The following is a 21,961-nucleotide window of genomic DNA, read 5'->3' as shown; positions in this document are numbered from 1 at the left end:
CTTCCTGTTTGTCATAAAGGCTTTCGGTTGTGTTAAGATTAAGGTTACTTTCTCAGATGTTACGAAGTTTTACAACTTTTTTTCAATAACTGAGTAGTACTCTTCATGTAGAGTAAATTAACCATTATGTGTAAACTCTGTGGAGTGGCCTATCAATGTCATAGAAAAATACTGATATCAACTTTTTAAAGCAATATTTTAATAGCAAGTTTTTCTGCCCAGCAATCAAAAGGGAGTTTATCATAAAAATGCCCAAATAATCAGATCAATAGGAATCAATAATGGAATGTATTAAATAGTTTACTGTAAATATTTATATTGTTTTGCTACTACCTTTCTGAGAAGCTTCTATTCTCACACTGCTAAATTATACTGTCATATTTCATTTTTGGTTTCTGTCGGAGATTGCAGCGTTCACAGCACTGTAGCATCTAAATATGGTAGAATTACAATACTGACATTTAGTTTGCCATTTGGTGATGTATTTTAATGCATTGTTATTACTATTGGAGGTACTGTATGTACCAATGTGTTCTTTGACCTTATGCTCTTTAGGTTAATCAGAGGTACTGTATTATTTGGTGCACAGAGATTTGAGACTGAATGGAATACGTATATGGGAAGCTTTGAGAAACCTCAGCATCAGGTATGTCCAGGTCAAAGTTCAGGTAGTGGTCCTGGGATGCAGCGATGCTTGGCCTGCAGGAACCCATTTGGAGGAGGTTGCCGTGGTGACAGGCTCCGCAGCGGGTTGCGTTGTCAGTGCCACAGGAAGAGCAGGACGTGGAGGCGGTGCCCACAACGCAGGGAATGACTCCCTGGCAGGTGGGCTGCTCCACAGGGCAGCTACAGCTCTTCACCTCCTCTGAGAAGGAGCCCAGCACGCCATGCTCGTTGCAGTAGAGCAGAGACTGAGCCCTGTCCAACCAAAACCTAACAGGCCTGCAAAGGGGAGAAGAAAAAAAACATGAGTTGTGTATCCAGTACAGCATATTCCAACACAGAACACAGAGTAGTAACTGTTTAACTAGCCTCACATTGCCAGACCTTCCTCCACAGCGCTGCGGAGGAGGGTCTGGCTAGTCCACACAGCATTCCGAGATTGGGAGAAATGTGCTCTGGTTTATTGGCATTTCTTTAAACCAATCACAATCGTCTCAGGTGGCGCTAAGCGCCAGACGGAGCAACGGTGCCGCTGCAAAATAACCTCGGGAAGGAACTTGTTTTGGTGGAACATGTGTACGTTCAAAGGTTGTTTTAGTCGTGCAACAGAAAACTCAGGTTGGACAGATAGTCTAGCTAGCTGTCTACAGAGATCTGAGAAAAGGTTAACCACAGTCCTCATAAATCGACCGGAGTTTCGACCGGATATCCAACCAAAATGAGTGAAATCCGGCGGAATTTCCGTCGGCAACGGAGCCATCCCACTTCCGGGATTGACTTATATTTGTAAACAGAGGAATGCCGGCACTTTGTCAAACTACAGTTTTGTAGGGCTGCCATTTTTATCTGGGGTGAGTGAAAACAATTGCCGTTGCTATTGACGGTAGCTTAGAAAAAAAACGTTGTGCAGGATGTCCCATGTCACGCTAGAGACGATTTTCTTTGACCAATCAGTTGTCTGCAGTGTTTTAATTCCACCTTCTAGTGTCGGATCAGCTCGCTTTGAACCTCCACTGAGGTGGTACCTAAAAAAGAAACCATTTGGTAGTTATGGGGTGGTGCCCTTCCCTCATTTTACATTCCATCTGCTCCTTCTTTTCTCTCATCCAATCCGTGTTGGGTATGTTCTCAGAGGCATAAACTGAGTTAAAAACTAAAGTTGGGGCCTAAACGAGGATTTCCACACCACACTGCTGTTTACCCCATTTGCATCCCATTTTCCATAGGTGAAGATGTAATTCACAGTCTGCTCCAAATTACAAAAAAATTGGATTGTTTATCTGTTGCAATTTGACACCTTTTTTTATTATAGAAGGGTTGGTATTTGGTATGACTGCAGCAGAGATGAAAAAGCCGACTTAAATAAATTACCATCCACTTTGGTGCGGTAACGACAAGTTCAGACTGAAAATTGGCTCTGCAGAGATTCTATCCCAAGGCTAAGTTCAGGAAAGCACACACAGCATTGCCCAAACGCTCCAGCAGTTCCTTACCCTCAGGCCTATGTAAATAGACAAAAATGAATGATGATAAAACAAATGGATTTTTGCAGAAGAAAATATGGAGCTTTTGCAGCTGAGCAGCCCCTGATAACTTGTTGTTGTTGGTACGAACTGGGTTAAGACTCCGAGGGACAGAGGTGAAACAGAGAGAGAGAGAGAGAGAGAGATAGATAGTAAGGCAACACAAAGGGGACTGGGGGAGAGAAATAAAGACAGAAAGTGAGGTAGAGTGCGAGAAAGGGGGGATGAAGTAATGGGTATAGAACGTAAGGACTGTCAGGGAAATTAAAGTCCTCTGTAAACAAGTGCAGAGCTGTCAGTCTGGGAGAGGACTTGATTACAGCATGCCACAATGCCACGTACCTAACCACACAAAGACTCTCACCATTGGTAACTAGACCCTTCATCTCTCTTACACTTTCCCTTTCTTTCTATCTTAGTCTCCATCCCGCTATCACATCTCTCTTCCATCTCCCACATTCTCTTACATTCTTTCCTTACTCTGCGTCTTTATTTCTCCTGGTTTTTTTCTCTCTCTGGCTGTTCACATCTCTCTACTCAGCTTCCTTCCCTCCCTTAACACATGCTTTTCACAAGCTTTTCTTCATTTTTCCCTTCGGCACGGCAACAAAACTGCCACGTAATGACAGCTGAGCGAAGCTTGTAGGGGTACTTTGCTCAGTCTCAGGGAGTCAGTTAGCCTGTCAAATTATTAGTAGATGGTGGTTTCAACGACAGTGGTGCTCTTTTATTTATCTGCTCAGCTGCAGTGTCCGTGAGGTGTGTTTCCCAAAACCTGCACATTTGTTTATTGAAAACCTTTGCCCAGTATCCTTGGGAATTACATCAATATTGGATGATTCTGCACTGAGCTATGCCCCGTTTTCTGGTTGTGCATAAAATGGCCCCAAAACTTACAGAATGTGGTGACGTAAGATGGGAGCCATGTGAAGCATAATGTTGAGAATGAGGAATATATGAATTAACATGCCCGATAACAGACTTATCAAACAAATTTTCTATTGGGATCAACGTAGCCGTCAACATTTTTCTGCATTTTCTGTCATTTTACTGTGCTCCCAAATTTCTTTGTGTGCTCATTAACTTGAATTAGGATTCAGCAACATGACATGACAATTAACTTTATTCTTTGTTGTTTTTTGATAATCACTAATAAATAAAACAATTTGTACTGGGGCAAGTAAACATTGACTTGGGCAAGTACATTTCAGGCTAGGTAAGTGAAAAAAAACATTAATGTAAAAACCTTGAATGGTCAGAAGTTTTGTGTAAACCAAAACTGAGAACGTAGAGTCTGATTAAGTGTATTTACCAGCCAGAGCACTATGTCAACCTTAAAGCGTAACTCTCGCCAAAATGCAACCTAGGGTCTTTTTGTGAATATACCCGAGTCAAATTTTCATTTAAAAGCATAATTAGGACGGAATCGCCACTTTTAAGATTTACCGTATTCTCGTTTTCGGTCAAATAGCCTTCTGAATGGGAGTGCTAGGGGCACTGCTATGATAGCATCAAAATCACTATTTTTAAAACACTAAGACGGCTCGACACAACATGAAACTTTGCTCGAAGTATCACCAGGGGCTCTACACATGAACTCGAGCATTGAGAACATTGTTTGTGTACCCAGAGTTTACTAAAAAGAAAGGTTTTGAACAACTCACTTTAGCTGTTGGTTTTTCTGGTCGCCGCCATCTTTGCCATTCACAAAGTGTCGATCTCCGAATGCGAATGAACGGACTCCATAGGAGGAAATGTCATTGTTATATGAGGCTCCATTTTCAACTACAAGGTCAATATTGTTTTTCACTAACGACAAAACAACAAATTATCCATGCATTTATATGTAACTAAGCTTTAGGAGCTTTCCATCTTTACTCTCCTCCCTGATACGTTGCATTCGGAGATCGACTCTTTTTGACTGGCAAGATGGCGGTGACCGGTAGCTATCTACGTAGTGTTGCTACTACTCTGTCAAAAGGCCGAAGTTTTAAACAGTTAGACATATTTACTACTGTACAATCTGTTGACAGCAGAGGCAGCCCAAAGCTGAAATCCCAATGCCAGCAATCATGTTTGGATGGGAATCAGCTTAAAATAATGCAATTGTGTACCCCACTGGCATGTTTTCCACCTTTCTGTCCTTATACCTTTTGGGGTTTTGCTAAATTCAAAGCTGAGCTCTTTCCAGACAGATAGCTCTTGGTTTTCCCACTTGGGGTGGTGTTGTTAGAGAGCCTACAGCTGTAATGAATCGGCACAAAGCAGCAGGCAAAACTCCCAGTAATCACAAATGATGTCTTCTTCTTTTGGTTTGGTTTCTGTCAATGTATCCCAGTGAGTTACCTCTCTCTGGGCAGACTAATGCGAGGATGTTTGGGGCAGCGTTTGCTCAGGGTGAACAGTTTCCTGACGATCTTCTGGGCTTTGCTCAGGACCAGGGCAGTGTTGGACTCCAGCTGGGCGTAGCGCTTCTGGAGGGACAAATCAGCCGACCAGAACTTGGCGATCATGGACACGTTCAAAAACCGGTCAGTGGGCAAGCGCTTCAGCAGGGCTTTGAATTCATCTGCAGAGAGGGGGAACAGAATCAGAGAAAGGTTGAAGACACAGAAAATAGATCCAAATGAAAGGGTCTTCAAGTCATTTACATGTTATCAATATGCTTTTTGAGCACCGCAAACCTATTTACCACTGTCTACTTTATCCCCAGTGGCATGCAGAGATGAGTGAGTAAATGGGGGAGTTTCATGTGTCATTTGAATACCAAAGAGCTATTATGTTCTAATGAATTGCCAATCCAAAGTAAACACCTGTGCTTCAATCTGCAGTAATACTCATTCAACTCACCATTAGAAGCTCATCGTATTCATCACAGTAGTCATTGTCATTTAGAAACACTAGTTATCTTACGATTTACTGTATGGTGTCACATACAGATGGGCATTTTCATTGACATCGTAATTCTTTCTTTAAAAGCATCACTTGCTGAATAGACCAAGCATGCGGAAAAATGGTGAGAGGTTCTATGTCTGTGGTGCTCCACTCTAAAAACGCAAATGCACAAAAAACTGCTGGTATAATGGTATAATTCACAGCAAATTCTGCAGCTGTTGCAGCAAGTTTGTGTCAAAACCAAACAAAGCAAAAAACAAGGTTGTCATTTTACACAAACCTAACATCACCTCTGCCCCCTCCAATAATATGTCAGTCAAACAAATCTGAATCAATGTTATTTGTAATGGAACTAAGCATGGACATGCAATGTAATAAATTCAATAGAATGTAGTAAATTGAATAGCCCTAGATGGCAGGTTCCACAGGTTAGACCCATACAAAAATGAATATGTTAAAGAGGCACACACTTTCATTAGACCTGCCTGCCCACATCTTTCAAACTAGATGCCCTCACTCAGTACGTTTACATGCACACCAATATTCCACTATTATTCTGAATATGACAATATTCCGAATTTGATACAGGTCATGTAAACAGCATATTCCGGTTGTATATTCCAAATAAGGCCTTTTTCCGAATGTAGCATTTTCCGATTAAGATGTGGGATATTCTTGTATTATTCGGGTTTTAGAGGCATTGTTTCGACATGTACACAGTGCATTTGGAATTTGCGTCTCAATCTGGGTTTTTACTAGACTGGGTAAACACCGTCTGATCTGCCGGCGATTTGATTTCGCCCTGCAGCTCAGGCTGGAAACCTCTCTCCTGCTTCCGTTCACCATTTTCCGGGAACCAATCACTAACGCACCTGGCGCGCTATTGGCAGGTTTAACACGATGACGATAGACACGCGACCAAGCACCTTTTTGTTTACATTCAACAAGCCACTGAAGCGCAGCACTCCATGGCAGTAACCCGTTGATGCCGCTGTCGCTGCTACGTCACCCGGATCGTTGGTCTGATTGGTTGATGGACTATCCAATTGCGTACATTCATTTGAACTATGCCCGTTGATCACGCCTCTTGTACAGAGAAAATACGGAGCAGACTCCCCAGACTAAGATTGAGCTTGGTCTGGTGATAGCCAGACTAGGTTTTTACTGCAGGCTTATGGTCAGCTCTGTGCATTGCTATGGTTGCTGTACACAAATTAACCAGCCAACAGTTTGCAAGGCTGGAGACCTGATAAGAAAGAGAAACAGAGCTACTTTTAAACATTATCAAAGACTTGGATATCAACAGTTTTTTGGATATGTGCAAACTTCGCTACACCAACCTTTTCAAGAAGCTGGTTGAAGGAATGAAAGATGGACGCTGTGTTAGCATGGTCCAACAAGTCCGCCGCCGCTGGTAAACTTTGAAAAAAATCCTGTTTTGCACGGCTACATGTAAACAGGAATATTAGTGGAATACTCACTTTCATTAGCCATGTAAACAGCTTAGTCGGAATATCTTCTTTTTCGGAATTAGGGCGAAAACCGGAATATTATGTGCATGTAAACGTGCAGTTGGTAAGACTTATAAAACTAACTTTCTGTCATATTTGCTGAAACTGACCCTATGTTCCAGTAGAACTACATGAAGCAGGTCATTTAAAATAAAATCCAGCTCCTCTGGCACCACCTACAGCCTGTAGTGTGATTTGCAAAAGTCCACCGCTCCCTGTTCAGATGCACCAATCAGGGCCAGGGGGGGGTGTCTAACTGCGTGTCAATCACTGCTCATGCACACACATTCATTCTCACTTGTGGGGGGAGGGGCTTAGGAGACAGTTTTGGGCTTTTGCGGAAAGGGGGGAGGGACTGAGAAGTTGTTGATGTTAAAAAAATTTGGCTAAGTCCTGGATCTTCACAATCCTACCTACAGCACCTTTAACCTATTCCCAGAAACACCTATATTGTACTCCATGGTTTTCCAAGAAACCAAGAATTTTGATACTATACCATGATACAATTTAGACTTTTTATTTGTTGCCATTTAACCCTATAAGGCCCATAGTTGCAAAATTACACACATCACTTTTAGCTGTCCTAAAAAAGAGCTGTAAATGTTTTTTTTAAGTATACATTAACATAGTCAAAGGGTCAATGGGTCCTATTAATTATCCTTGCAATGCCATTGGCTGGTATATGTGTTTATATGTCCGGCCATGAACTCACACAACCTGCAAACTGTCCTTCAAGCTCATCTCTCTGTTTTATTGAACTGGATTTGTCAAAATGTTAAGTAAGTAAAATGCATTTATCATTTTGTCTGTGATTATTACAATGTTTAGAAAATGTAACCATTCAGTTATTGTGGAATACATTCATCAGATTTGTCACTGGCTGAACATTTCTCATCAGTAACCAATACTGTTTTTTCTGGTCCGGATATCACCAATTATGCTGTTTCCATCCACACAATCCTGGAGTAGTTCCAAAAGTTTGTTTCAGAAGACATGACTCATTTTTTTTTTTTTGTAAATACAATTTATCCAGTTTTTTCATTAATAAATGATTTATCAAAAAAATATGACTGTTGTGTGATTATTACTCATGATATATGGGGCTAAATAGGCAATCAACCATGCAAATGAGCCCTTAGTTGTTCTGTATTTGTCCAGACAATGTCAGACAATACAGAAATACTGCTAGGGCCAACGTTGCAGGATTACATTTCCCTAAAAATGTACTAAAAGGCATCAGAACATTTCTACATACTCTGAAAGGCAAAACATATCCTATATTGTGGCTTTAAAGGGTTAATGCCACATAGTTGTGTATAAGGTGCCTTTATTTTTACATAGGTAACCTTTAGCTTTTATTACAAGTGAAAGTTTTAAATGTAAGAGTCCTGAGCTATAATTTAAAAAATGTGCCTGGTTATACTGACCTCATGCGTTCTAAATTTTTTCTAAATGGTCAGATTTAGTTGTAATACATTTTTTTAGTGGTCACTACTTATTCCTTCATGTTTTGTTTAAAACCATATTCATTACTAAATCACATTAGTTGTTTGTAATAATCAGAAAAAAAAGTAATGCAGTGCACAGATCATATTTAAGCAGCGATAACTAAGGATGTTAATGGTCCTATGACATGCTGCTTTTTGGATGCTTTTATATAGGCCTTAGTGGTCCCCTTATACTGTATAAGTGTCTTTCCCGAAATTCAGCCTTGGTGCAAAATTACAGCCACTAGAGCCAGTCCCAGAATGAGCTTTCCTTAGGATGTGCCATTTCTGTGTCTGTAGCTTTAAATGCTATTGAGGAGGACACAAGGTGGAGGGTGGGGGTGTGGCCTTGACCAACTGCCACTTTGCTTGTTTGCAAGCCATGATGTCTCTCTCTTTCTCATGGGCGGGCCAAATTCTCTGGGCGGGCAAAGCAGAAAAAGGGGAGGTAACCTTCCTCCTTATGACCTCATAAGGAGGAGATTCCAGATCGGCCCATCTGAGCTTTCATTTTCTCAAAGGCAGAGCAGGATACCCAGGGCTCGGTTTACACCTATCGCCATTTCTAGCCACTGGGGGACCATAGGCAGGCTGGGGGAACTCATATTAATGTTAAAAAAACTCATAAAGTGACATTTTCATGCCATGGGACCTTTAAGTGTCTGTATGGGAGGGGTGGGGTCATTTGAACTGTTCTGCTTGAAGCGGTGCAAAGGCTCATGGGAAAAAAAAATGTTCTGAACGGTTTCTATCCTAGTTATGGTGTGTTTTTAATAATGTTCTGTTAATGTTGGGTGGGCATTTATGTCATGTGGGTTTTAGTTTTGTATGGTTGATTTAGTGTTCATGTTTATCTACATTCATTGTTGTACGCTGACCGAGACCCGGGAGGGGACTGATGGGCTCTGGGCAGTCAGAGTGTGTTCAATGTTATATACACAGGTTGGAAATCAGTAACTGTCTCCTAAATTAAACTTTCCATGCAGTGCAGTACATTGGAAAATTACAATGTTTTTTGTTGATTGTTTTCCTTTCTGTTTTTTTGGAACAAATGTATTGAAATCATACTGTCATAAAGGAAAATAAGCAATATTTATATAAACAAATTCTTTCTTCAGTAGTTACAAGTAGCCTAATGTTTTATATTTGTAATATTGTTTCTCTGCATGTTTAACTTAACATGCCAATTTTAGACAACATGACTCCAGAGATGATTTTTAGTAATGATTACTAATGTAAACTTGATTTGTCTACTGCATCAATTTACTACTCTGTGTTAATACAACTTAACCTGTTAAGTTTCACCTTGTGTAAAGATGCAAACGGTTTAAGGCAACGGGTTTCTATGCAAATTTCTAGTAAAGTCAACTAATTCGGTATAACAGTGTGGGTACCTTAGTCAGAACAGCACCTACTTTGTTGTACTAGACACATGGACATCTACTGCCCCAGGCAAACCAAAGAGAGACATTCAAATGCTCCTGCTCAAATCAACTGGTTATTATTTCACGAGTGTGTGTGTACAATTTCCAACATAAAAAGATTGGGCACCGTTTGAGTAAATTACACTGAGGATAATATCGGCACAGAGGACAAAGCTCGTACCCTGTGCTGGGTTTTGCCAAGAGCGTTCCGGTGGTAAGATCACTGGAGTTCCATTATGAACCACTGGGCAAATATTGCCAGTATGAAGCCTCTGGGATACTCTAACCTATTATTTCCTTTTCTCCCCAAGCCAGCTAAGTAAGAGCTTTTAGGATTGTTCTGGGTCTGCTGGAAAATTATACTCCCATGTGCTGTTGTTGGCAGGGAGACAGAGAGGAAATCTGCAGCCAAGCCAACCTGAGCTGAGCCCATCTGATGAGACTCAAGCCTATTACAGTGCTCAGTGATCCCAGATGACACAATGGTGTATCTCTCTCCACCCTTCTCTTTGTGTCTGCCTCTTTCCCGCAGTCTGATCGTTTTCTTCTGGACTCGCGAGTCAGGATTGTCTCACTTGAGTTGTTACCTGTCTCTCTGTCTGTAGTCTATATCCTTCGCGTTCCACTTCTGGGGTTGCTCCTGTGCTGCAGGAAATTCCGCCGGATGCATGTATTTATCGTTGCCTTCTGCTTTCTTTGTGTTGGAATTTTAAATTTGGTGGCTTTATGAGGACTATTGTTAACTGCTCCTCAGATCTCTGCATGGTAAATTGAGACAGCTAGCTAGACTATCTGTCCAATCTGAGTTTTCTCTTGCACGACTATTTTGCAGCAGCTCTGTGCGGAGTTTAGCACCGCCCATGACGATTGTGATTGGTTTAAAGAAATGCCATTAAACCAGTGCATGTTTCCCCCCCATCCCCGAATTCTGTCAGACCCTCCTTCAGCGTGCTTTGAAGGAGGTTCTGGCAAAGCGAGACTAATCTGTCTGTTACTCCCTCCTCTCTGTACGGACGTGAGGCTGAATTAGTAGGGCAACATTAACTTTGTTATTACTCTGTTTGCTGGATACACATTCCTCAGCTGGTCTGTTTTTAGTGCTTGTTTCATGTCACCTCTACCGATCTTCACAAAGCATTAAAAGCTACAATGAGCTGAATGTGCAGAGTTCATTGCTTGAAGGCCAAAAGACGATTGTGATTGTGACAAATGCCACCATTTAAAGCTCAGACTAATTCATGCCATGGAAAAGTTGCTCAATAAACCTTTGCTCCAACTGAACAAAAGTGTTTCTCCAGCTGCTTTCAGAGACAGAATATGCTTTAAATGAAGAATCATGCAAAGGCAAGGCCACTTTAAACCACAGTATTTTTACCTCTTAAGTCTCTGAAAGCTGCCGCTGTTTCCTGTCTGCTCTCTGCAGGGGGCGGGGCTGCCGCTCAGTTCCCCCCTGCGACTGTCGCGCGCACACACAGAAACACACACGGTGGATGCAGGAAAAACCGGAGATGAGACGTAAACAATGACCTAAATTGAGGACAGCTACACTCGTTATTATAAGTGCAATGATAAGTTAAAGTCCAATAAGTACTTTATCAAACCATATGAATGTGTGGCCCAGGCCAGGAAATGAACTAAAAATGTAAAGATCAACAAGCCATTGACAGATATGTTCAAATTTGTGAATTGGTGTGATGATAAGTTAGCCTGGGAAAACCCTGACAAACTTCCAGCAAATTTGAGATTTGCTCTGCAAGTCAGTCTGGCCAAGAGCCCATTCAAGCCCATTTCCAATTTTTCCAAATCGAGGCACCAATCACAACTGTTGAGGCGGGCTTTACACGATGACGATAGCTCAGCGACGGCAAGCAGCTTTTTGTTTACATTCAACATGACGGCCACCGAAGCGCAGCAACCTGTTGATGCCGCTGTCGCTGCTACGTCACCCGGATCATTGGTCTGATTGGTTGAAGGACTATTCAATTGCGCCCAGAGGCATTTGAGCAGCATCCGTTGGTGACGCCCCTTTGGAAATTGGCTGTGGATGAATCTTGCCCAGACCCACTCTCAGTTACAACTGAGAAGGGTCTGTCGAGCACACATGTCGACAGTCTCTGTTGCAAACTGCAGCAACGGTTGCATTTCTTGCGTCGTTTGCGAATTCATGGTGTCGATAAAAAAAATGTATGTTGATATTTGATCAAGCAGTCCTGGAGAGCCTGGTCAGGTACGGTATTACAGCTTGGTTTGGCATCCTCCCTGTGCAGTTGAAAACTAAACTAGTTACGATTGATTCATACTGCCTGGAAGATCATTGGTGTTAAAGAGCACTTATCCATGCTAAGTATTTATGGACAGGCTTTTTTGCGACAAGCCAATAGACTTGTTGGCGACACGTCTCACATTCTGTACACAGAATATGAGCTGCTGCCATCAGGTAGGAGGTTTAGAGTTCCTCGCTGCAGACTTAACCGTTTCAAAAACTCATTCATCCCAGTGTCTATTATGCTCCTAAATAGCCGCAAGTAAAAGGCAGAACAGGCCTGCATGACGATGGAGATTTGTAATAGTAGTACTTGTGATCTCTACACTGATACTTATTTGTTTCTTTTTTTATTATTTTGAGTAATGTTTGACTAATGCATTGCATGAAACCATGTTGGGGTTTATACACCATCAGGACCATAGTACGGTCTGTTGTATGGTATTGTACAGTATCTGTTGTTTGTTATACATGCTGTCTGTGTTTGATTGTTTTTACTATGGCTGCAGCATGGGTTAAGTGCCCAAGACAAATTTCCCACCATGTGTTAAAGTTAATCTTGAATTTTGATTCATTCAATAAATTATTATTTTTTGTCTTAAATCCACCGTTTTTTTTCATATTATACCAACATTTGCAGCTTACTAGGAAAACTCAGCCAAGAGTAGTTTTATTTCCCCGAAACACGTTTCCTTTTATTGTGAAAGAAGTATACCAACAACAAAAAAAAGTTCATTGTCGCTCGCAACTTCATTGCAACAAAAATATAAAAGACATTGCAACTTTTATAGCAATTTTTCACAAAAGCTGCCACAAATTCAGGCATTTTGGGCCGCAACAATCTATCCTGGGGACTGATCTTTGGAAACTTAGCTAGACTGTAAAACAAGTTTTGTGGACTCATCATTTAAAAGCTAAACACAAAATCGATTAGAGACCAGCTAATCAGATCTCAGTCCAAACCCACAAAATGTCACTATTATCTCTATTTCTGTAAATGCGGAAATAAAACCTATCTGCGTTCCAATATGGCTGCCGAGATGGCAGATCACCTCATCTGACACCCTCTTGTTATTAGAGTTAGCTCATTAGAATATCCCATGTGATTTCTGTTTGAAAGAGACATGCAGTGAGCCACACTGTGCCCATTTGCCAGTTAGATCAATGCTTCCGTATGCCTCAACATACTCTCCTTCCCTCTGTCCTGCATCTGTCTTCATCTCGCTTTCCCTCATCAATCATTGACTCACACACAGTGGCACATACACATCCATAAACTTCCACCAACCACCTCCCCCCTATTTCTCTCTGTTTTCAAATCACTCTCACTCTGCCTTTAACACTCCCTGAGCATTATTTCATCCTAGCCCCCCCCCCTCTCACCTCACACCCTCAGAAGTAATCATTAGCATTGCCATCACGCTTTGGAATTTGTCTGTCTGTTTTCCTCCTTTTCCTGACATTTATGACTCCACGTCCCACATTTATGGACAATTTGGCTCACTTAAAATCTATCAGATAAAGAGGCCAGGGTTTTTTTCCTCCCCATAATGGGTCACTGTGCCGCCCTGAAATTTCCATCTCTAGGCTGAGTTAGTGATTCATGACATCATCAAGCAGAAGCGACAGCTAAGTGACTGGCTGGCTGAGGCCTGTTCATTTAACTCCCTACAAGGACATGGGATTTAAAACATTTGAACAGTCATACGCAGTACAGTGTAGTGGAGAGAGAAGTCAACCAAACTCAACTGCTTTTTGGTTTTAGCAAAGTTAGTATTGTGGCTCTAGGGATAACAATGTCGGCCAGTCGGTCCAAAATGAAATCCAACTATCAGACAATTATTGGATGTTTTGCCATAACATTTTGTTTTCTCATTTATGTTCCACACAGAATGATGGTTTATGACAAAAAATGGCTACCTGTCCAGGGTGTACCACTGTCAGCTGGGATCGGCTCCAGCCCTCTAGCGAACTGAAGGATAAGTGGCTATAGTTTATGGATGGATGGATGGATAGATGATAGTTTATGGATGATAGCTTATGGATGGATGGATTGATAGATGGATGAATGGATAATCATTTAATAACCTTCATTATTGTAACCATAACAACGAATGTCCCCTAACTTTCAGAAATGGCATATTTTGTCGTTTTTATTTGAAAAACTATAGGCAGCCATTCAAATTACACAAATCTCTCACTAAATATTAACCTGACACGCCAGATGGTTTGTTACACAGAACCATCTGAGAAGCCGTCATTGGAAACATTGATTTGGATTATGAGTTTTGTAATATCATTCACCTTCCTTTGTGGGGATAATGAAAATCTCCGAGTCTACATATTTGGTACCCTGCCTGATGTTTATACTTGAGATTATTGAATTGTCTTATATTGCAGCATCCAATGTTCTCTCAATCCTATATTCAGTTTGCATTGCAAATAGTTTGAAATAAACATTATTTTCTGTTGCAGTTTCCCTACAGTATTGGTGTTTTTTGATCCTGTGTATAATTAAAATATCCTGTCAAAAACAAAACAAAAACATGAATCAGTTAACCCTTGCATAGTCTCACCGTCAGTCAGAGTCTCTGTCACAGCTGGAATTGATGGGTTTCCAACTGTCATATGTAGCAGTGAACACTGCTGTCTAGAACATCTCTCCTCCCTTAAGATGCCTTTTTTTCTGTGCAGTGCCCCTGTCTGTCACTTACATCTAAGTGAAGATCCTCTCATTAAATCCCACATGATTTCTCGCAACAACAACTTCAATAATCATCTTTCTTCCTCTGTGCCTTTAATTCAGTTGCAAACATGACAGACATTAAGGTTGAAGTTGGGATGTCTTCCGGCGAATGCGGCAGCGTTTTCCCTCTTTTATTCTGCAGTGATGCCGGCTGGGAGAGACGGAGCGGAAAACAGAGGGTCCAGGGCTGTCGAGTATGCTGCTATCTCCATCACTTCAAAGTGTCTGTACCACATTAAACGCACCATCCATCACACATCGCTGACACTGCTCACACAATAGTTAGCAGGGAGGATTTTATGTTTGGCAGTCTCTATAGAGGCTCTCTATTAAAAACTAGACTTAAAGTACTTTTTGAAGTCGGTCACTGCTCAGTGGATTGATTGATCTCTTAAAACACTGGCTCAATACTTTAGAGAACACTGTACTTACCTAGAGTATAAATCCTACCACTACATGTGAGTATTTTGATTCTATATATAAAGTAATGAAAAACAGGGGAAAAGTCTTGATTGTGAGTATTTGTGAACCCTTTGGAGACATACAGTACATGCTAAACAAGTATAAATGTTATGCACAGTGATGAGAAGTGTCTATTGTCACATGTGTATCTGTAAATACTGTCAAAAAGGAACAAGTAAAAGAGTAGAAACGCGTCGTTTTCATTCACTGATTGATTCATCACAATACACTCAAATTACTTCTTAATAAAGTAAGCTTTTAGTTTTTAGATTAGCCCATAATCCCCTAAAGACTGGCAGTTTTTCCAGAAACTTCTTACATAATTAGTTGAATCCTTCAAAAAAGGACAAGAGCGCTGTCTATACTTAACTTGAGCTGAACTCATAAATTCATAACTATACACTGACTGAACTATAGATTATGAGCAGAATAATTAACGTTGCATTCATCTTGGCAGAGGCGTAGGCTTTGGGCTATTTACAAATTATACTACAGCTGTGTTTTATCATGTTTATATAAAAATGAACATATACTGTATACTCACATGGTTAGAGATGTGTGACAGAATATTAGACACATACAGTGGCTCCTATAATACAGAAAGTGACTTCTGAATACTGAAATAATGTTTCTTTTTTTAAATGAATTCCATTTTGCTCATATTTAGTTTTGATGCATAGAACATACATTTAGATTTACGTTACGTTTTAAATCCTAGCAGTACACACTTTGCAGCTTCTACATCAGCGTTGCCTCAGAATATGACCTGACTGACTTTTTCTCAGGCATAGATCAAGTGCTGACCTCGATTTGAGTATCGTATTTTTAGAACACCATGATCTAAATGCAAAATGTGGTCAGTGTATTTACATAGACAACATTAATGGAGGTTTTTGGAGGAAAGCAGTGGGTGCTGCTTTTCACGGTACAGCAAATGCAACTTGATAGTTGTATTGATGCATGTACTACATTGCATACCCTCTTTATTCATTCATCTGTTTAATTAAAAGAACATCATTTGCATTAGAAAAAGCATAACTGAGGTCATCTTTAAGTACACCTGGTTAACCATAGATGTATTTGCTTCATGCCTTACTGTGACAACACGGTAACATTAGTGTGTATCCACTATTAGAGGCTGCAAACATCAGTGTGCTCCAGTCTTTTTCCCCTTTGATGTTTGCTGTTCTAGATCTGCAGCACATTGCTGGAATATGCAGAGTATGGAGAACCCCTTTTTTGTGTTGCTATTTCCAGGTAACTCCATAAACCTGTGTAGCCTACATATTAAATTAGAAGAGGTGGTACACTGTTGTTGGTTTGAAAGTCACAACTAAACAGTGAAACAGTTACTTGCACACTAACTTTACCTAAGTAACACTACTTGTACCTGAGTAATAAAAGTGGTCTACTCTTGCCAAACCTGTTATATCAGTCCAGTGGTGTAGTCTACGTGATACGCAGGTATACGCAGTATACCCACTAGGAAAACTCCAGGATTTCCATATACCCACTTATAAATGCCCAATGACACGCATACATGACATGACAACATACTTTCCATTATATTTTTGATATATTTTGAATTGTCATCTGTTATTTTCTTCCTCGCACAGGCTAAATAAATGTATTTCCACCGTAAATTGGTGCATAAAAGTGTATCTGAATACAGGAAATGAAGTGGTTGATGCTTAAAACTTCCTTGGCCAATATATATATATATATAGTACAGTATACCCACTACAATACACCACTGTGTCAGTCGCCCTGAGGAGCTGAGAGGACACCATGTACCAACAGCTCTCATTCAAATTCTTCACCCGAATCACTAAGCTCCAGCATTCAGTGGAATACAAATGGCCCAAATGACAGTTCCCTCTATGTCAGGCATTGCTGCAGGGGATGTCTGGCTTTCCTTGTAACTTTGTGCAACTAAAACCCACAAAAGACAATCTACTTTGCACTGGGGTGGCATCAGCCGAATGAAACTGAAGTGTGTCTCAGTAAAGCCTGACATGTTATCACACAAACAAATCCAAACATATGTGACGGATTCACACTCGACATCTCCAACACAGCGCCTGGCATTCCTTCTCAAACCCTTCGCCTAAGTGAGAAATGGGAATCATTTCGGTTCTAGAAACCAACATGTGGTCAGGCACAACACTTCGGGGAAGTAATACTATCAGGGCGCGCTCTTATTGGACTCTTGCGGTTGATTGTAACATGAAAGAAAAGCTTCGGTGTCGTACCCTCAGCCTCCACCAAATCATAAAAAGGATCAATCTCAACTAGAAGCACCATTTTTCTTCTCGTTCAAGGTTGCTGAAGGGGCATAAAAGCCTTGACTTGACATATAAGGCAGAGACACTTAGACACTGGGAAATAAAAAAAAATTGTTCAAAGGAGGAGGTGTGAAAGCCAGAGAGAGTATGACACTAGCCAACATGATGTCTTTTTGGGTTTGGAATCCACTTAAAGGCTGGTTATGGCTCCTCTTTGTTGAGGAATGTCTGATTTGTATACACATTAGTGGAAATGTTACTTTCATTATGCAAGTTGCATATTTGGAGTCATACAGACATATAAGAGCATGATTCACACTCAGTAAATCACACACACCTATTCTTTCATAGAACTAAGAGGTGGTCCTTGTCACGAGGTTAATACTGCTGACACATTGGAGAGCTCAACAGAAGCGTCCCGAACCTTACAGCCTGTATATCAACCCAGTCTCACGGCAGTTCGTGAAATGGTCACGTTATTTAAACTATGGATTTGTGTATACAAACACGTTAATGTTGTTTATTTCGTAGTGGTCAGCACGTTTTTTAAACTAAAGTATTTCAATGGGAAGCATCTTTCGTGATCACAGAATGACTACGGTAGCGAGTAGTATGAAATGCCGAAAATCCGCGCAGGGAGGTTGATTGGGGTAGTGGATGGGTCAAACAACGAAGGACTTTCACCCCCCGAAGACTGGGGATCGTCTCCCGCGTGTAACGGGTTCCTTTCCCCGTTCTTCTTTTCCTAATCACAACCGTCCCGTTGTTGTCCCGCGTCCCCCAGAGATCTCGGCTGTCTCCCGCATGTGACCTTTCCTTTCCCCGTTCTTCTTTTCCTAATCCTCCATATAAACTTAGCACAAAAAGTAAGGAAATTTGTGTTTGGTAGATTATTTCTCTGTGGTAACAATGCTTTTTGGCAATAAATCTTATACCGTTGGAAAGCCTGTTTAGTTCCCTTTCAAATGGTGCCCAATTCTTAAGGAACATGCATTTGTGGGATGAGCAGCAGCGGTGAGTATGTGGGTTGCGCCCATCAAAAATTTGCCAAATATTCTCTGCAAATGCCAAACAGCTTATTCTGCCATTGACTCGTTTGGTGTTCGGTAGATTGGATGATTGACGTTTGAAGAAACAAGACATATTGGCAATTTAACAATTTATTCATTTCACAAACAGGAGCCTCAGTAGCGTGTGGAAGAACCATACACAGCCACAACAGCCTGGCACCTCCTCCTCATGGCAGCTAAAATGTGAAATACACCTCATCGCGACTGTTGTGTGGAATAAGGTTGGCCAAAAAAAGGCGCTTCAGATTATTCCTTCACAGCGCTGTGCAATGCGAGAAAATCTCAGAGCTGAACCGGGCAGACACAGCACTTTTCATCAGACTCAACCCGGGTTAATTAAGTCTACTGCTAACTAATAACATTCGCCAAAATGTCCCTGCTAATCAAATCCCCTACTTCACCCTTCACTGTCAAGCCACTAAACCTGTATGGAAATTAACACCTCTGCTGAAATGTTAAATTCGTTAACGATCATACGACACAAGAATACACCGTGTCTCTCTCTCTGCGGCTAATGTCTGATTACTCCAATGTCTGATTATTTTTTGGGCTTTTCCACCTTTATTTGACAGGACAGCTAGGTGAGAAAGGGGAGGGGAAGACATGCAGGAAATCGTCACAGGTCGGATTCGAATCCTGGACCACTGCGTCGAGGCATAAACCTCTAATTATATGTGCGCCTGCTCTACCCACTGCCAACCCGGCCACATTACTCCACATTTTCATTGTGATATTTTGTGATTACATTCTGAATCTGCAACGTTCTCTGTCAGGTAAATCAGTAAGTCAGTAGTAGGGTATACAGGGGAGTTGCATATAAAGCAATACAAATTCCAAAAGTTACTGTCAAACATGTAACCATTTCAGTTGTCAACAAAAGCATTACATTAGATCCGTAAGCAGTGAAACGACTCATTAAACTATTGATTTCTTCTTACTTTACTTCTTACTCACTTTGTTAGCTTTTCCCCCCCACAACGACTCCCCAGTTCTCTCAATAAAACATACAACATAAACACAAAATAATTTACATTCATACAAGTCATCCCTTTTTTAACCAAACTACATTTCAGTAAAACCCCACACAGTAAGCCTTAGGACCTCCATGGCCTACTTATTGTCTGCATGAGTGAAATCGCTACTCTTCCTTCTCACCATGGCACTGTATTATCCTCCAGGTCAAATTTGGCCAGCCCTAGCTGAAACAAACACCTTAGGAGGCTACTGTGCCCTAAGTATAGCTGTTTGAAGATTAACTACCTCCCTGACTCCTGCTGAGAGATCAGAAATGGATAATGGATTTAGGCTAACAGGGGGTGGGGGGGGGATAGCTCATATCCAGCTAGCTGTTTTCAAGCTGGTTTCACCTGAGGGAGAAAAAAAACCTCTCACTCATTTTGTCTGTTTTTTTTTTTATATTTATCTGTGGAGGGCTGACAGAACACATATGCTCTTTTCAGCAATGTTCTGCTTCACACTTGCACGATTACATGCATTTGGGAGCTGTCCGGGAAAGTGCAGCCTCGCACGGTCAGCCGCTGGGAGCTGCCCAGCGAAAAAACCCAGTTTTGTCGACCACTGAGCTGCTCCAGTGGCGCAGCTGAAGGTTGCTCAAGAACATTTTAATAGCAGTTGCTAGAGAACGGGAGAACATTGTTGGTGCACTTCCACTGACATCCACCATGATTGAGATATTGTCTGAAGATGTGACATTGCAGGGTATTATCGCCTGCAGACTATAGGGTGTTGCTGTGGGGATCACATTTGAGGGTATATGGATGAAGGATGTGGGCCATCACAGTCAGGCAGCATTGATTTGTGTGTGTGTGTGTGTGTGTGTGTGTGTGTGTGTGTGTGTGTGTGTGTGTGTTAGTGAAAGTATGAAGGGTACTGAAATGTTACCAATCCCAATGTGTGTGCCACTGCTTTACTGCAGACGACACTGGCATTCGTAAAAGAGATGTCTTTTATGTATGCCAGGTTGACTTACGTTCTGCAAACTGTACGAGCAGCGATAAAACACCATCAATCTGTTTTCCCAGCAAAAACCAAGAGCCATTTAAATGTTACTGTTAGTTAGCTACAATAATTTTCACATTTTCACAGTGCAGACAAATCAGCTTGTGCAGTGCATCTATGGTTTCACAAATGTACTCCGCCGTGTTATTTCAAAAATGTAAACATATAATTTTCACTATGCTTCAAACAGCTGCTGAAAGCCACTTTCCGATGGTGGAGTCGGGGGGCTGTATCTAACAATTTTGTAACTTTCTGACTCCGAAAATCTGGCCATGTGTGCAGAACTCTCTCACTCTCATTTTCCACAAAACTTCACTTTTCGAAACTGTCCGAGAGTCATCGCAATTATCCCCATTCATATGATTCGTTACTTCAAGACTACCTTAAAAAAAACGTTAAGCCACCACACCCAAATGTCACATCTTCCATATTAAACGAGTAGAAATAAAACGAGACAATGTGGTGTAACCAGCATCTAGCCTACAGTTTGGAGGTATTTTCAGTGACTCCATCCAGAAGGCATGTCCTCAGTGATTCCTGAATGCAGGCTCACCAGTGGCTAGCTTGCCAGCTTCTTCTCTCTCCAGATCTATTTTTTCCTTAGTTACACAACTTTTTTTTTGTCATTTTGTAGGTGAACAACTGAGTGAAACACTATGAAGGTTTTACAGGAGAAGCTGTCAGAAAATGAGCGCTGTTATCCCAATATCTAAACGATATTGTATCTTCCCACTTTCTATGACTTGTTTCCTAGTATAAGGACAAAAACTAATCACATTACTGTAACATGTTACTGAGCAATCTTCTCCGGGAACCATCACCTTATCGTGGTGGAGAGGTTTGTGTGTCCCTATGAACCTGAGGGCTGTGTTGTCTGGAGCTTTGTGCTCCTGGTAGGGTCTCCCAAGGCAAAGTGGTCTCAGGTGAGGGGCCAGACAAAGAATGGTTCAAAAATCCTATGAAAAATCGAGGAAGGGATGAAGTGACCCTGCCCGGAGGAAGCCCGGGGCCCCCGTCTGGAGCCAGGCCCAGATGGAGGGCTCGTCAGCGAGCGTCTGGTGGCCGGGTTTGCCACGGAGCCCGGTCGGGCACAGCCCGAAAAAGCTACGTGGCGGACATCCCTCCATCCCATGGGCCCACCACCTGTGGGAGGAACCGCTGGGGTCGGGTGCGCTGCCACATGGGTGGCAGTGAAGGTCAGGGGCCTCGACGGACCAGACCCGGGCAGCAGAGGCTGGCTCTGGGGACGTGGAATGTCACCTCTCTGTGGGGGAAGGAGCCTAAACTTGTGCGGGAGGTGGAGCGCTACCGGTTAGATCTGGTGGGGCTTACCTCTACGCACAGTCTTGGTTCTGGAACCATACTCCTGGATAGGGGTTGGACTCTTTTCTTCTCCGGAGTTGCCCAGGGTGTGAGGCGCCGGGCGGGTGTGGGGATACTCACAAGCCCCGGCTGGCGCCGCTACGTTGGAGTTTAACCCGGTGGGACGAGAGGGTCGCCTCCCTACGCCTGCGGGTTGTGGGGGGGGGGAAAACTCTGACTGTTGTTTGTGCATATGCACCAAACAAGAGTTCAGAGTATTCGGCCTTCTTGGAGACCTTGAGTGGAGTCCT

General features: G+C 41.9%; 1 protein-coding gene across 1 annotated transcript in view; it reads right to left on the bottom strand.

Moving 5' to 3' along the window:
* The window catches only part of brinp2 (bone morphogenetic protein/retinoic acid inducible neural-specific 2), a 128,884-nt gene that overhangs the window by 2,745 nt on the left and 104,178 nt on the right, over positions 1 to 21,961 (bottom strand). Inside the window, exons 6-7 of the mRNA XM_078265037.1 lie at positions 4,533 to 4,755; positions 636 to 942 (exon numbers count right to left, since the gene is read on the bottom strand). Coding sequence (XP_078121163.1) covers positions 636 to 942; positions 4,533 to 4,755 — 530 coding nt within the window. The remainder of the gene's footprint in view (positions 1 to 635; positions 943 to 4,532; positions 4,756 to 21,961) is intronic.

Source organism: Sander vitreus, chromosome 12, assembly GCF_031162955.1.
Source record: "Sander vitreus isolate 19-12246 chromosome 12, sanVit1, whole genome shotgun sequence".
Classification (NCBI taxonomy): Eukaryota; Metazoa; Chordata; class Actinopteri; order Perciformes; family Percidae; genus Sander; species Sander vitreus.
This window is presented reverse-complemented; position numbering and strand designations above follow the sequence as displayed.